The following is a 16,825-nucleotide window of genomic DNA, read 5'->3' as shown; positions in this document are numbered from 1 at the left end:
GTTCAGGCTATCTTGTCAGATATTAGAATGACAGTACCATGTCTTGGCAGCTTCCCCCTTCTCATGAACCAGCTGGATTACAGCAGCGGTCCATCCAAGGAAGTAATTCTTACCACCAGATATCAAGCTTCTCTGCCAGCTCACATTTAGATTTGAAAGCATTTAACAGCAAGGAACTTGATTGCATCCAGCCAGTAATTTTCTTTGGACTCAGAGATAATAACAGAAACAGAACCAGGAATACTTCTGTGATGCTATACACAATGTAATTTAAGGCAATTCTTCCAGCCTCCTTCTATATGAATATTAGGCAAATGAGTTTAAAAATTCTTTTTCTCCCTTTTAATATAATTTTTTAAAATTCAAAGCTCCTGTGGCCCCCAAAAGTGAGCCTGTTCTGAGTATTGTGCATGTGTTTTTACTGGAGGTTGTAAAATATAGCTGTAGCATTTATATTGTAATTAAGGCTGTGTCAGTATCTCTATTATGACCTTGCTTCAACAAATTACTTCAGGCTGAAATTGGATGTAAAGGAGCAAAATTAAGTCTTTGCAATGCATGGGAAATAGGCTGTGTATCTCTGTGTGGCAGTATCACACTCTTCTCCTTTTTCTTTCTCATTGTTGAGTATTTTTCTTGTAAATCTCAGGAATTAATTTTAAAATTGGAAATAATCTAAAGACCAAATAAAGAAACCATTGTACCTTTGTGAATCCTAGAAACAAACAAACAGCAAACATAAATGTTTAACTGCACCAAGAGGCCAAAGTAAAGGCCACTTGGAAGGCCCTAAAGATGTTAGGGGTGGAGGAGAGATAGGTTAGAGAAGAAGCTTCCCAATGAAGGCAAAAATTCTTGGTCTGTGCTGCTTTGTTGCTCAGGTTGGACCTACCAGCAAAATGACTTTTTGATCTAGAAGTCAGTGTGGTCCATCTAGCTTTTCTTTCCCCATCCCTTGATAGCAGGATATAGGAGTGTACAGCTATTTACAGTGCGCTTCTATTACTATAACTGGTTACTTTCTTTCAAACTATATCTTTACCACCAGTAGAACAAATGAATGCTTCCTGTCTTTTCATGAAATGGTGCTCTCAAGGGAGAAATGCTTCTTGTCTTTTGCTCCTCCTACAAAATCCAAGAAAACAAAATCCAAAATCCAAAACCAGGGCTTCAGGCCTGTCCCTTCCAGCTATTCCTGTCTGATAAGATGGTAACAGGAGGGTGCTTCAGAGCATAGAGCCTTCTTTGACAGGCAGTGCTCACCACTAGATTTCTGGAATCAATCTAATGGTGCTTTTCAGGTCTCTTTTGACCCAAACCATCCTGTGATACTATAATAAAGTTAGGTACCTTGAGTGACTGGCCCTTTGCACCCTTTATGGCAGTTGTTTTGTTTTGTGAAGAGACTGTGTCTTGCAGGGATTGCTTCAGAAAATTACTGGAAACTTAGGGAAGATAACATCTTTGATTTCCCTTTTGCTTAGAGTTTGAACTTTTTATATGTTGCCAGAAAGGAAGGGTAATTGAAAAAAATGGCTGATAATTCTACTTTTTATGCAGAAAATATACTGACACTTATTTCCCCAATTAAGAGTGTTTCCTTCTGCTTTTTAAGAATTTGTAATGTATGTTTTAAAAGCAGATTGTATTTCTGATGTAAAATTGTGGAAATAATTAAAGGTTACTATCTGTATTTTTCTTTCCCACTCTGTCAATGCACTGGAGGACATAGGGTCAGTAGAAAACTGATGAGCCAGCAGGAGATTTGAAGCTAATGTGATGTTATGCTCCTAATATCCTCTTAATCATGTACTTAGGAAAATGAGTTAAGTGCTGGAAAATATTTGCACAAAGGTATATATGTTTTACTTATATTTAAGTAAGACCAGTTTCCTTATTTATTTACCTAGGCTTAAAAGGGACCCTTTCCAATTAAAAAAATGATTAATTTATCACTTAAGGTGAACAAATAGTAGGAGTTTAATACACAATCAGATAACAGATTAGTTTACAAAGCCAGTCTTCAATTAGACATGCTTAGGTTTGAATGTGCCCTCTTCCCCCTCCTCCTTGCACCTTTGGTAGATGTGTCCCTACTTGCAGTTTGTTGCAATTCAGTACTGTGGCTATGATGTTTTGCTCCAGGAAGAAGAAGCTTCACAGATGAGTTATGTTAGCTAAAATGTCTAGTCATTGCTTTGTTAATTACATCTTCATGAAGTAAAGCAACTGTTAAAATATTTATTTTGTTTGTTTGACCGAGGGATGCTCCCATCTCTAAATTATTTACTTTATCTACAACAGTATTTTTCTATGCAGTGAAATAAGAGCTTGAATTCTGGTTTGAAAGGGAAACAGCACTTAAAAACCCTAGTAGTACATCATGCATTCTTACTTCTTTGAGGATCTGGCTTGTCAGCAAAGTGTAATGTTATTGCATATAGTGACTCAAAAAAAAAAAAAAAAAAAAGCCAAAAAGAACCCACAACCCAACACCTAATCAAAGACCAGAAAACGGAAGATTTAATTGAATGGAATTTTCAACAAATTCAAATGGTCACCATGCTGCCCACGGGAAGTAATACCCACTATAACAATTCTGCTTTCATAGCTTCTTGTTTGTCTTCTTGTGTCTTTCTTTCATTGCTTCATATGTACAACATAAAGCAAACTACTGTCTGTGGGAATGTAGTGGGACTGTCAGCAAAACCTGCTGTCTTCCCACTCTTCTATTTCCTAGCTGACAAAACAGTTTGCATGGTTTTATTTAGTTACAATTCAAATAAACCATTATAGTTTTCTAGAACTCATTGAGTAGCCAAAAGGAAATTAGGAAAATTAATAAAAATTCACAGAAAAATATGATCATTTAATGTGATTCACAGTTATCAGGGAAGCTGTATTCATGGCTAACACACTTCTCCTTCCTCTTTTTTAGAGGCTTTCCTTGCAATAATTCTTCTGATGATGTAATAGCTCTTGGATATGAAAACATTCTCTTTACTGAATGAAAGCTGATTAGCTTGAAATATAGAAGGGGGAAAATGCAAATGCCTCAAAAAGGATTCCAAGAGCATATGAAGATATGATTAAAGAAACCTGCTATATCTTCATATTAATCTTGAACATTATAGATAAACAAGTGTTTCCTGCCAAGTAACAGTGCTGTTCTGTTACTGCTTGGTATAATATTTAGCCTTGTTTTGGGATGCTTGATCATGTGGCTCTTACTTTCTACATGGTAACCAATGCAAAAACAGTCTGTCAAGGACTGTCATTGAGGATCAATGCTAAATGTTACTCAGCAGGATGCAGACTGTATCTCGGTGGGTGTCCTTCTACTATGCTTTGATTATGTTTGTTGTAAAGAAAAGCCTAGTTGTGCTTACAGCATTCATATTTCACACCCTCTGTGGAAGACATGTTACAGCCTCTTAATTTGTTCCCATTTCAACATGATGTGTTGTTTAAAAACATATACACCACATTTTCAAAGATTCCTTCAGTATAATCTGATTATAAAGGGGTTATGTGACAGTTTGTCTCTGCTGCTTGTTGTGTGGCTTAAATCTCTGGAGACAAGCCGAGTGAACATCCATACAATTTAGAGTCTGATGGCAGATGTGGTTCAAAAACATTGTTTTGGGCCACATCTAGGGTCATCTGAGGAGGCACTTTGGCATACATCGAGGTAACAGTAGGATTTTATCCTACTTACTGCTTCTTATATCTTCTTTAGATGATAGTACTATGGCTGGGCATATGGGGGTAGCATTTAATTAAACTGAGTGGTAGTTTATTAACTTAGAGCAAGGAGGGAAGGGAAAAGAGGAAGAATTTTTAGTATACTGAGTGTGAGTGAGGAGTAGTAAGTCTGTAAGTAGTAAATCTTTGCTGAACATTGATAAATAGATAGGGTTATATATTGTGAAAGAGAAAACAAGTAGTACACTGGACAGCAAGCTGATCTATTGCTTTTCTAAAAGGATACCCCAAGCAAAATTCCTCATTTCAGAGAGCATGTCTGTGTTTCTGCATGAGAAAAACATCCCCCCGTGACTTTTCTTTGCATCTTAGTGTTTGCTGCCTCTAATACACTTTCATAACACTGGTGCTCTACTAACGACTTCCAGGCATGAACAAATACATACTAGAAGAACTGACCATGTGGACAGAGCTGACAAGTACTCTCTAGATGATGATCTGGTAAATCTAGAAGTTCTCAATGAGGTACTGTATTGTCTGAGTAGCAGCTTCTGACAACTGTTCTTCATGTTCTTGCCTATTTCTGCTTTTTAGGCATGTCTTAGCAGAATGAGAATATTTCCTTCTTGCAATCTTTTGTCCCTCCAAGGCAAAAGAATTCTCACAATTGATCTGCTGCATTCACTTTGTTAATTTATATAGTTGCATAAAAGTAGTAGCAGTGAATACTATTATGTGGAAAAACTTAATTATGAATGATGCTAGTTTAAATTATTTTTGTGAGTTTCCTAAAATGTGAAGTTTAGTCATAAAGATGTAGATTTAAGTGTTTTTTTCTAAAATAATTTATTTTTATAGGATAACGTATTATCTACTGCTTCTGGCTAAAAAATTACAAAACTATCAATTTCATATTTCACTGTATCACACTGTATTTCACTGTACCTATTTGCAGAGTATCTGTACATTTTTGTGTTGATAATCCTTAAATTACATGCCAGCAAGAAAAAGACATAATACTAAATTGTGCTATTGTCCTGTTTAAACAGTCTATTACCACTACTTAAAATTTAATCCTTGAAAAATGATTATCCTTGTTTCATGGCCAAATGAAAAAAATTTAAATGGACATGTACTATGAAATACAGCAATAATGTGTTACCATCATTTTCTCTTCAGACTATTTACTTCTCAGGCTGATATAAGAAAATATTCTAATTTGCAATTAGGAGTGGCCATTTAACTTAGTTTTATGACATTAGCAAGAATTTTGAAAATATTTTATTTTGTGGGTTTGGCATTTAAAATATAATTAGAAACACTTACAATAAGTATTTCTTAAACAATGTTCTCAGTATATTTACAAAAATCTTCCTAAATGGGAAAATACTGTATAACTATCAAACTTTCTGTAATCTTCTCAGGATACAATTATCCATCAGCTGCAAAAACGTTATGCTGACTTACAGATTTATACTTATGTTGGAGACATTTTAATAGCCTTGAACCCCTTCCAGAATCTCAGCATTTATTCTCCCCAGGTAAGAGAGATTCCAAGCTGAAGATGGAAGTTGCTTTACATTTTATATTAACACCACTAGCTAAAATACTTAAGTGATGCTGGAAGTGAGGAGCACAGACTAAACCTCAGCCTTTTATTTTTCCAGAACAGTGTGGCTAAAAATTTATTTTATTTTGTTTTGTTTATTAAATTTGGGTTCATTGAATTTTATTCGCTTCTTGAAGGCACAAATTCCAAAGGAGGGACAGAGATTACCCCAGGTACAGCTGTGTTGTCTAGCATTTAGGGCTTTCCTCTTGGAAACAGAAGATGGTTATGTGAACCTCCTCATGCTGAGGTTTTTGCTTGCTGAAGAATCACTCTTACTGAGGCTTATTATATGTCCTGTGCCATCAGCTCTGCCTTAAAAGAAATAAATGAATCAAATGCTGTAAGCATAAAGGCCAGTTTAATTCCCTACAAGTAGGAAGAGAGGTGGAGCTAGAAATACCTTAGTCTCCATGGATTCCAAAATCAGGGCTTCAGATAAGGGGCCAGAAATCAGATTCACTGTAAGTTTCTTTTGTATGAACTGCTTATTTCCTTGATTGAAGCCTCGTGTTTGAAATGTTCTTCCTTGTGATACAGTTCTCTTCATTGTCTTGTGTGGGAAACATCAGAGTGCATTCTAGGTGTTGTAATTCGTGTTCTGGAAACTGGGCAGTGCCAAGAATTACCACTCCCGTTCCAGGTGATTCAGTGGAAGTTCTGTGGTATAACAGGCAACTTCTTTCTGTTGAACAGATGATAGTCACTGTTGTCTTCTCAGTTCTTAATTATGTAGCTAAGTTGCATATTTTGACTATTGTGTATATTTCTTTGAATTTAGTTCTCCAAGCTTTACCATGGTGTGAAGCGTTCATCAAATCCCCCCCACATATTTGCATCTGCAGATGCTGCCTACCAAAGCATGGTTACATTCAGCAGGGATCAGGTAAGGATCTGTTCATTTTGGTTTAGGTTTTGTATTAATCATACTGCCACTGTGCTACAGGGCTGTGAATAATGTTCTGTTATATTGTATTTTGGGATTTTTTTTCTTTAAGCCTTGTATTCCTATATCAGCAAAACCAGAGTAGAAATCTGGTCAGATTTGGGAGTTCTGAAGAGGACAAAGTGATATGAAAGGGACTGAAAAGTCAAATAAGATGATGGAGGTACCTGACCAATATACATTCCTGGACACCCATGAAGTCCTGGCTGTTGACTCCAGCAGCAAAGTATTGCTGCACATTCTGATTCTAGGTCTGTCTTAGGTATTTCAGTAATTTATACTTGTGTTAAATAGAGGGTTCTCAATGCCATAGCAGATTAACAGTGTTTGAACCACTTTTCTGTTGCAAAAAGACACTAAGTCACAAAAAATAGGAGCCATTAGCAAATTTTTTAGTAAAATAAGTATGGTTCTATTAGAAATGTAATAAGGACACAAATCCAATTATATAGCAATGATTTTAATGAGAATAAAATACCATGTTGTAGAAGATTTTACTACATTCTTAAGATTATAACTTCATACTCTTTCTAATTTGATGTGCTGTGTGTACATGAATATTGAAGGCTGATAATTATTTTTGGTTTGATTTTACCCTGCACATCGCACAGTAATTAACAGAAAACATTCTCTTAAAGTCACAAAACCAGAATAAAATAATAAAAAGCCTGAAATCAGAAAATGCCAAGAAAATAAGACAAATGAAAGGGACATTGAAGAGGAAGAAAACAGGAGTTTTATTGATTATGTGAAAGTACACTGGCCTGGGAGATGGTTAATACTTCTTTAATGACTTACATGTTCTCTGATGGAGGTATTAAAGAAAACAAGTACTCATGTTAGAGTAACTTATGTGAGAATTTGTTATCTGAGGAAAAATATTGGTCACCCTAGGACAGTTGGGTAGTGTAACCAATGTGATACTTATTTCCTGGAGCAAAAATAACTGTCAGGAAGCAAATAAATGAGCTGCAAATGTCATATTGCATACATTACATAGAGTTGGTCCCTGTACCTGCTGTCAGGCACCACAAGGTACCACCAGATACCTGCTGCATCTTTCAAACCTTTTCACAAAGCTCAGTTCTATATCAAGGGGCACTGCATCAAGTATTTTAGGACCTCGTATCTTTTCCCAGATAAGAATCTTGTGTATTCACAGTATCATGCAAATAGTTTCTGGATATTTGCATAAAAAAACTGTGAATCTGTGCAACTGCTCAGTGTTAATATTTTAATTATATGTCAGTTGATAATGTGACTTAAGTAGAATAATATTTGTACTGGTGGTCTGTAGACCAGTACAAATTTATTTGCATGGGGATAAAAGGGTAAATAATAAATGCTGTTAGAATTCAAACTTCCTACGATGCATTCTTCTGTGTTCAGGTAGGAACTGGTTTTCAACTTCCATTTTGCCCATGAAGCATAACAGCAGAGAGAAGGAAAGTTATTTAGACCATTCTAAATAGCCTCTTGAGTCTGGAAGCCTTTTGAAGAGCCTATAAAATACCATGTGTTAAGGACTGCTGACACAGGAAGGAGGTGGATATGTCCTCCCAGAATCACCCAGTGCACATTTTTCTGAACTGTTTATATGCTAGTTTATATGCTGTTCTTCCTTGAATATCAGCATCACCTGCAGAATAGCCTCTCTACACAGGACCTATTATTTAAGATTGTTTTTCAGAACAAGCTTTTGGTCAGTGTGTCAAAAACAGCTATACCCTGTGATTCATGTTGATTCATATGAAGTCAATGCAGTGAGCTCAGCCATGGTCACTTGTTTGTGTGTTCTAGCCCTTCAAAACTCAGTCACTGCTTCACACGTGCACCTTGGGATCAGGCATTGCAAGATGCATTTTAGTAATCTAGGGAATAAATTACTACACTGAGCCTTTGATGATCTCTCCTTTCAGAAGGGAGTAGACCCTTAAAGTATTCTATAGTTTTGCTACTAAACATGAAATAACAGTGTAATAGCAGTATAGTAATTATATTTATATAATTATATAATACAATATAATTTATATAATTATATAATACAGTAATAGCAGAAAACAACCATATGGTGAACTATGCACTTAAATATTTTGTTTTGTGTGTTCAGTGCATTATCATCAGTGGGGAAAGTGGTGCTGGAAAAACAGAAAGTGCCCATCTGATCGTTCAACATTTGACCTTCTTGGGAAAGGTATTTCCTAGCCGATTATGTAAAATTATTAAGAAATCCTCCCAACCCTACCCCAGTGTTCACTTTATTTAATCTTTAATACTTAAAGCTGTTCATGTGAATTGTCACACTAGATTTAGGGACATAGTAATCATGCATGTGAGAGTATTGACTTAAGATGCAAGAGTGTGACTCACACCAAGCCAGTTAATAGTTTTTAAAGAGAAGGTGCCAGATTCTGACTGTTCAGTACCTGTAGGTATGTACAGTATTTATCACATATACCATTATTTATACAATAAAGAATGAAAAATATTACTGTGGCTCTCTCTAATATTAGAAGCTCTTACACATTTAAATGTTATGAGTAATGCTGTTAACACAAAATAATTGGAAAATTGACCATGTGAGCTTAACCCTAAGTAGGCATCTTTAGTCCACTGTGATTTTGGTACTCTTAACTAATTACAAAACAAGTCAAAGGTGGAACAATTGCAGAGAAAGAAAAATCTGTATTTTGCTACCAGTGGGAGATTTTATCAGTTTGTTGGACCTCTTGTTGTATAAACAGAAAGGTCAGCACAGTACCTAATTCCATACAAGCTTCTGGAGCAAGAATTGGATTGGGGGTAAGCATTACATTCTTTTAATTATCCTTCTGATTTGTATATCTTCTTTTAAGGCCAATAACCGTGCTTTGCGTGAGAAAATTCTTCAAGTGAATCCGCTGGTTGAAGCATTTGGAAATGCCTGCACTGCCATCAATGACAACTCAAGTCGCTTTGGAAAATATCTGGAAATGATGTTTACACCTACAGGAGCTGTAATGGGGGCAAAGATTTCTGAATATCTACTTGAAAAATCAAGGGTCATAAAACAAGCTGTGTAGGTATATTAATTGTCTGTCCTATAGCATTTATGTTGTTTTTGAATTGATTTAATTATCAAAAATTCTCTGGTTTAGATACTTTTCTGTCTTCTGCTAAAATAAAAATCCTTTGTACCAGTGCTATGACAACAGGAATGATCCTGTTCTTTTGGAGTAGAAGCCAGAGCCACTTAATTCTTTGGGGAAGTGTTTTGTTACTGGGTTTTCTGTGTTTCAGAGCTGCTAATCCTACACTACTAAAACAAGTGGGAGATTGGCTACCTTGCTTCAGTGACCTCATTATAAGAACTACTTTTACATTCATTGTACAAGATGCCACAAGAATAAACACAGGTGCTTTAAAAGGATACTTTTTTCTTTCCAGGGGAGAAAAAAATTTCCATATATTTTATTATATTTATGCTGGCCTTTATCATCAGAAGAAACTTTCTGAATATAGACTTCCTGATAAAAAGCCTCCTAGGTAACTATTGCTCACTTGTTTTAACTGCTCATTGTAATTAGCTATTGATCAGCACTTGCTTTCAGTATGATGCCTTCAAATCTCTCTTAATCCTTCTCCATTCCTTAAGGATCTTTTTTAATCCTCCCAAGGTGGGAAGAAGATGGACACTAAGGCATTAAATTATTTGCATTTGTTTGAGAAGTTGAACTGTTGAAACAGAAGGAGGACGAACCAAGCTCATTAGATATTTCGTCATGCTTTCAAATGCAGACAACTCTCCTTATGATTTCTTACCATAATGCTTCAGGTTCAGGAAGAACCCAGAATAAGCTTTGGAAGTTTTTAATTTATGTTTGTACTTTGAGTGCATCTGATCTGTACTGGGTGAGGGGATGTGTATGAAATGTTGGTAACATTATTAGATATTAACAAAAAATAAAGCAGATGTTAATGTAACAGAAACAAAAGCTTCCTATGAATTAGCATCAAACTATATAATTGAAAGTTATTGAGACAAATGTTCTTTCCAGTTACTGAGGTACTTGCATTTAAGTCACTGGAGCTTGTATTGACATACGTGGTAGTGTGATGCCTTCTTTATCCCACTCTGTTTAGATATATTGATAATGAAACTGGAAGAGTAATGCATGATATTGTTACTAAAGATTCCTATGGAAGACAATTTGAAGCAATTCAGCATTGTTTTAGAATTATAGGATTTACTGATGAGGTAAGAGATTCACTTGCTAAACCATTATTGACCTTATTTAGGAAAACCACCTCCAGTGCTGCCCTTTGGTTTTGTGGCTGTACAAAATTTTGTGAGCCACAAAATCTCTGTTATGACGGAAGTGAACTGTGAAAGCATAACCCCCCCCTCAGAAGGCAAGACCAGCCTGAGGTCCCAGTTAGTACTCAGGCAATTCTCTCACACTATTTCTTGTGCAAATAGACGCTTACTTGAACTTGTAGAACTTGGTCTCAGAGAAAGCTACAAACTTTAATATCCATTCCAGTGCCCGTCTTTTTCTTCCATAGCCTAAATATGATGTGTGTATCTAACTGAATTCCTTAAAAGTGCTTCTTGTCATCTTTTACAGGAAGTGTATTCAGTGTACAGAATACTGACTGGAATCTTAAATACTGGAAATATTGAGTTTGCTGCTATTTCTTCACAACACCAAACAGATAAAAGTGAGGTTCCAAACCCAGAAGCCTTAGATAATGGTATATACTTTTAACGTTGTCAGTTCTGTATATGCAATTTGACTCTATTTGTGATAGTCTCTAGCTCATGGTAGCAGTTGGTCAATGCTGGTGATTTCCACTGCATAATCATAATTGTGTGTCTTTTTCCACTGTCTTTTAGCTGCTGCACTACTAAGCATAGGGTCAGAAGAACTTCAAGAAGCCCTAACCTCCCATTGCGTTGTAACACGGGGCGAGACGATTATCCGGACGAACACCGTGGACAAAGCAGCGGATGTGCGGGATGCCATGTCGAAAGCACTTTATGGCCGGCTCTTCAGCTGGATCGTGAATCGTATTAATACACTGCTTCAGCCAGATAAAAATATATGGCAAGTTACACATCACTGAATCATGTGTACTTACTGTGCATATGTCTGATGGGTTCATCCATTTGTATATTTTTGATTTTGCAGGAAAAGTGCTGTTTATTTTGTCTAAGGCATCAAAATGTCTTGCATGCTGTGATACTGAATCTTGTTTCCAGGACATTAAGCCCATCATTTTTAAAGAGCTGAATAGAATTTAGCTACTGAAGTCAATGGAAATTGGGTGGTTGAAGTACTGTACAATTTTTTTGAAAGATGCTTCCTATGTAGTGAACATGAAAATCATACAAAAGGCTGATAAATAATTGAAGTACACTGAAAAAAATCAGTATACAGTCCTTACAGTCCCCCTGCTTTTGTAAGCAAGTAATAAATGCAGATTTCATTGTGCTGCTACTTCAGATGTGATCATTTTTTTTATATAATTTCAGAAACATTATATTGCGCATCCTTATGATTTCATTGCCAGGCACTGATCTGGCTGGTTTGAAGAAGCTGTAGAGATTTTAGAAACAAGGGAACCTCTCAGGTGATGTGAAAGTGCCTCTGATCTGAGATCTCTACTTGCTACTTCACTATGTCATGTAGACATTCTCATCCATTTCATGCAGTTCTGGCAGTGACTGAGTGTACTTGAGTTAGCACATGGACTTTTAACAGTCCAGCTTGTAGCAGCAGCAGATTTGGTAATTACCCTTCTGAATGAGTGCAGCAAAAATGTACCATTAAACCTTGACACCTTTTCTCTGCCTGCAGGAGCAAACAGTAGATTTTATTTGGGATCTGCCTACTGAAACCCCTTGTTTTAATATGGCTGCTAAGTGTCTGTTACTCTGTACCTATGATTTTCCTGCCTTCTTCATGGATATTTGCAAGAAGCAAGTGGAAAACAGAACTCTTAGCAGTGCTGAACAAATGCACAAGTTGTCTTAGGTTCAGACACACTTTTCCTCCTTTATTTTTGCCACAGAGTGAATCAGTTATACAATCTTAGTTAGCAAGTTTATTTTTATTTTAACTTGGTGTTGCCCATAATGAATTTTGTTTGTATCTTCACATGCAGCAATGCTGAAAGTGGGATGAATGTTGGAATACTAGACATATTTGGATTTGAGAACTTCGCAAGAAATTCTTTTGAACAGCTGTGCATAAATATTGCTAATGAACAGATCCAGTTTTATTTCAATCAGCATATCTTTGCACTGGAGCAGGTAAATTCCACTCTGTTGAGGTCTAGCTGAATCCAGCGCCCTACACCATAATCATATTCAGGAGTACTTTATAAAAAATGAGTATGTGATTTAAATGTGAGATAATGACATCGTTCTGTTGAAGTTTTGTAAATAATGTGGTTGAGGCCTAAAGAGCATTGCTGTGCGTTATAAATGCCCTAATGATGATGTTGCTTTTACTGTTTCAATATTAAAACTGTGCTGGTGACTTTTGTAGATGGAATACCAGAGTGAGGGAGTCGATGCCACTACAGTGGATTATGAGGACAACCGTCCACTTCTAGATATGTTCCTTCAGAAACCCATGGGTCTCCTGTCTCTGCTAGATGAAGAAAGTCGATTTCCTCAGGCAACAGACCTAACTTTAGTTGGTATGTGCAAATAAAACTCTGGGAAAGATCTGGGAAATGACAAATTTATTATAAGTGCACTGTCATCTTTATTTGAGTTTTCCCACCTTAGTTGTCCTGAGGCTGTGTCATTTCATTTGACATTCTAAGTATATTTTTCATTGTGCTTCATCATTTTTCTCTGTTTACATATTTTCTATCCTTTTCAAATTGGAAAATTGTCTTAAGTATCAGGTGACAAGGGCTTATCGTTTTTTCAATGGTACAAGGAAATATCCTGTGTCTTGTCCATGTATGTAACATTAGTGTTGAAAGTAAAATTAAGACCTTCCAGGCTCCTAGGCCTATGTTTATCCAATTAGAAAATATTTCTTGACTCCAGATTATCTCATAAGAAATAGGAAGTGTGTGTTATTTCTGGTGTGCCATCTGGCTGAGTATTTCCTTGTCTTCATGCATATTTTACATATATTTTGACAAATTTTGGTGCCAACTTTAAATATGCAGCACATGCCATGTTTAAAGCTGTTGTGTTGTGTTTATTTACTAGAGCTGCATTTTTCCCTGCAATATGAAACGGAGTTCCATTTCCTTCAATGGAATGTGCTGCAGAGACCCAAACTGTTGGAGAAAAACAACGAATTACAGTTTAACTGCACAACACACATACAAGATTTTTCACTACTGCTAGGCTGAGCTGAAACTGGAATTCAGATCACAGACAGAATGAGTACTATGGTCTCATTCTGCTCCTTGTCTTGGTTTGAAACACAGGTGTCTGCCAAGGAAGGCAGGAACCTTCCTTGGAATAGAAAATATGACCTCTTTCTCTCTGAATTATTATTATAACTTTGAAATTAATGGGCTTTCAGGCAAAGATATGGGAAAAGGAATAACAGTTCCTTACTAATATATATACACATGTAGATATGTGTAACAAGACAAACAACCAACAGCAATGGCAGCAGCAGCAAACCCAACCAAACCAAACCCAACCCAACCCAAACCCAACCCAACCCAAATCAAACCCAACCCAACCCAAACCAACCCAACCCAACCCAAACCCAACCCAACCCAACCCAACCAGCAGCCCAGGGGCCGCCCTGACTCGGCTGCCGGCGCTTCCCCTTTGGTGCAGTTCCGGTCACGGCCGGCAGGGGCGCTGCTGGCTCCGGCCGGGCAGGGCGGGTGCGATGGTTCCCCTGCGCCGGCAGGGGGCGCTGTGGCCGAGCTCGGCCGCGTCTCCCTCATGGGGCAATGGCGGCGGGCTGGATCGCGAAACGGGCTGCAGCAGGAACGTCGGAGCGGCGGCTGGAACGGCAGAGGCGGGCACTCTCCAGGGTGGACCTCCAACACTCCTCCTCTGTGTGCTAAAGCTGTCTGCCTCGCTATTGGGTTGTATAAATCAGTTAATAGTGAATATTGAACTTCTGCTTCCAGAGGTACTTTCCCTTGTCCAGAGCTGATCGGCCTTTCTGCTGATCTGTACACAGCATGGCAGGATCCCTCAAGCAGACAGCAAAGTAGGATATTTTGCCCTGTTCAGGTGTGCCAGACAATCATTAATTCCACAACTCCATCCCAGTCTCCAGAAATACCAAACTTAATTATTTTTGCTTTAAATACAAGCTCAATTAATTAAATGGTAATAGACTAAGTGGTAATAGAAAGAAAAACCTAACAAAATATTAATGGATTCTAACATTAGAAAAAAATATTTTGATAATATTTTCTGACGTACACAGCATGACAGAGAATGTTCTCAATTGATTCTGCTCTCAGGTCTCTAGTTGCTTGTTCAGATAAATTGCTTTTATACTAAAGCAAGTTTCACAGTATAACTACTAGTTCTTACTAACATGGGTTCCTTTGGATCTTGCTTCTTTCCAGGGATGCTTCCTTGGCTCAACAGGAATTGCTACCTGGGCCCTCAGTGTTGGACAGACAGCACCAATTTCATTTCAAAATATTAAAGAGCCTAAACAATATCACAGGGCATAAAAGACATTTTTTCTTAGAAACCTGTGTTCCTTCTTCTGTCAGCTTTTTAGGGGTAATCACAGGAAACAGAATCCTTAGAAGAGATTTTATAAAGAAGCTTCTTTTTTTCTGTAGAAATCCAAAGGTACAGTTCCAGACTGAACACATAAACATGTCCTTAAAACCTGATGCACAAAGCTAAATGAATGCAAAAAGGAAGATAGAGAAAATATAAATAGTAGGCATTTAAGTGACTGTGATATATGCACAGTTTTGTGTACATATATGTATAAAAAATAAACTCATCCCAAACCCTGCATATACATAAGTAAATTCATTGCAAAATATGAGAAATCATCACATCTTCTCATTGGGTCTTCCTACTTAATATTTTTCCATGTACAAAGGCATCCACAAACAGTGATTTTTGAAGACAGTCTTACTGGCCTAGTTTAAAATGAACTGTTCCGTTCAGATGTGACAGCTTGGTATTTCTGAACAATCTGATAATATGAGTTTATAGCAGTTCTGACTTCTTGAGCAGCAATTTAGCAAGCTAATTAGGATGAAGATTGTAGTTAATCACTCTGTCACTTAAATCAACATCTTTTCTCAATGTCTAGATAAGTTTGAAGATAACTTACGATGCAAATACTTTTGGAGACCAAAAGGAGTGGAACTGTCATTTGGAATTCAGCACTATGCTGGAAAGGTAAGGTCATGTGATTTTTATTTAGTTCAAAGAATGGTGGTATGGTCATCACTTGATTTTATCCAGAGTTTCTGCTTCATGGTTTTTTTCCCTCATTTGAATAGAAAAAATGATAAAGTTTATGCAAGCACACACTCTACAATGAAACTTTTATGTGTAGCAGCCCATTTTGGAGCCTATCCTTGGGGCTCTTGCACAGATTCTGTAGACAGTAAGCATCTTTTTTCTGCAAGAAACCTGGCCTCAGAAATGCCAGTAGTACAGTCATCTCAAAGGAGGGACTCTATGGAGCCAGGCAGGCTGTGTGCTTGGTAACAGCGCGTGGATGCCACAGTAGTTCTGTGTGAGAGTGTCTTGCAGAGTGTCATGCAAAGTATATGCATGAAAAGCAATGGAAAACAGTATCTGTAACAGAACTTAAAATCCTATAGAGTGCATTGGAAAGATTGGAACTTGCTAGTAAAGGTGTTTTCTTGTACTTTGTACCTTTTGTTCTCAGAGGTTCACATTCATATATTATTTTATATGGGGAGTAGCAGTCCAGTTTTCACCATAACATGAGCTTTGCTTGCAGTTTCAGGACCAAATATTTGTTCATAGACAAAATCAAAATAGCTATGTTTTATATAGCTATCGATTAAGTCTCATCTCTGGATCATTATAAGACTCCAAAATTTTAAGATGTATTCTAGTAACTTCAGTCAGGCTGTCTTGTTAAGAATAACTATTAAAATTCACACAGTTTTAGTTAATTCTTTGTTCCCACGTGGCCAAATTATAAAAACAATACTGGCCAGTTTTCTATTGCCAGAGAACATTCAATTTCTGTGTAAATTAATGGACTCCAGGGAAATTGGGCTAGAGAGGAGTATTGCTAGTGATAATAAAACAGCTCTAAAAAATCATTGCAATTAAACAAAATGAAAATTTACCGATTCTTATACTAATACAAATATCCAGGCATTAATTTCTAATCAAAACGGTTAAAATAATTGAAATAGAGGAATGTTTTGTTGTCCTAATATGGTTTTCAGTGCCATGAGAAGCTGATTTAATGTACCTACATTGTGTCCAACTTATTACTGTTCCTCCAGCAGGTCTATTTATAGATCACAGGTTTGATGCAGACAACCAATAGAAAGTGACCACGTGACCACTTTCTTATATCACAAGTAAATGATCACCTGAAGCTTTAATGAAGTATCTC

General features: G+C 36.9%; 1 protein-coding gene across 13 annotated transcripts in view; it reads left to right on the top strand.

Annotated features, from left to right (window-relative positions):
• Positions 1-16,825, top strand: part of MYO3B (myosin IIIB) — a 230,947-nt gene that overhangs the window by 84,418 nt on the left and 129,704 nt on the right. For 12 of the 13 annotated variants that reach the window (XR_008431755.1, XM_053947139.1, XM_053947140.1 and 9 more), the window contains 12 exons: positions 4,134-4,230; positions 5,130-5,246; positions 6,096-6,200; positions 8,371-8,454; positions 9,116-9,318; positions 9,687-9,785; positions 10,383-10,497; positions 10,868-10,994; positions 11,137-11,347; positions 12,408-12,555; positions 12,794-12,947; positions 15,530-15,618. Coding sequence is in view for 12 of the 13 variants with exons in the window: in XM_053947139.1 (XP_053803114.1) it covers positions 4,134-4,230; positions 5,130-5,246; positions 6,096-6,200; positions 8,371-8,454; positions 9,116-9,318; positions 9,687-9,785; positions 10,383-10,497; positions 10,868-10,994; positions 11,137-11,347; positions 12,408-12,555; positions 12,794-12,947; positions 15,530-15,618 (1,549 nt within the window). In the remaining variant the exon portion in view is untranslated. Of the gene's footprint in view, positions 1-4,133; positions 4,231-5,129; positions 5,247-6,095; positions 6,201-6,312; positions 6,383-8,370; positions 8,455-9,115; positions 9,319-9,686; positions 9,786-10,382; positions 10,498-10,867; positions 10,995-11,136; positions 11,348-12,407; positions 12,556-12,793; positions 12,948-15,529; positions 15,619-16,825 lie in introns of those variants that run through there. The other variant, XM_053947149.1, reaches the window with a different exon arrangement.

This window comes from Vidua chalybeata, chromosome 7 (genome assembly GCF_026979565.1).
Source record: "Vidua chalybeata isolate OUT-0048 chromosome 7, bVidCha1 merged haplotype, whole genome shotgun sequence".
Taxonomy (NCBI): domain Eukaryota; kingdom Metazoa; phylum Chordata; class Aves; order Passeriformes; family Viduidae; genus Vidua; species Vidua chalybeata.
Note: the sequence above shows the minus strand (reverse complement) of the source record. Positions and strands in the feature narration are given on the sequence as shown.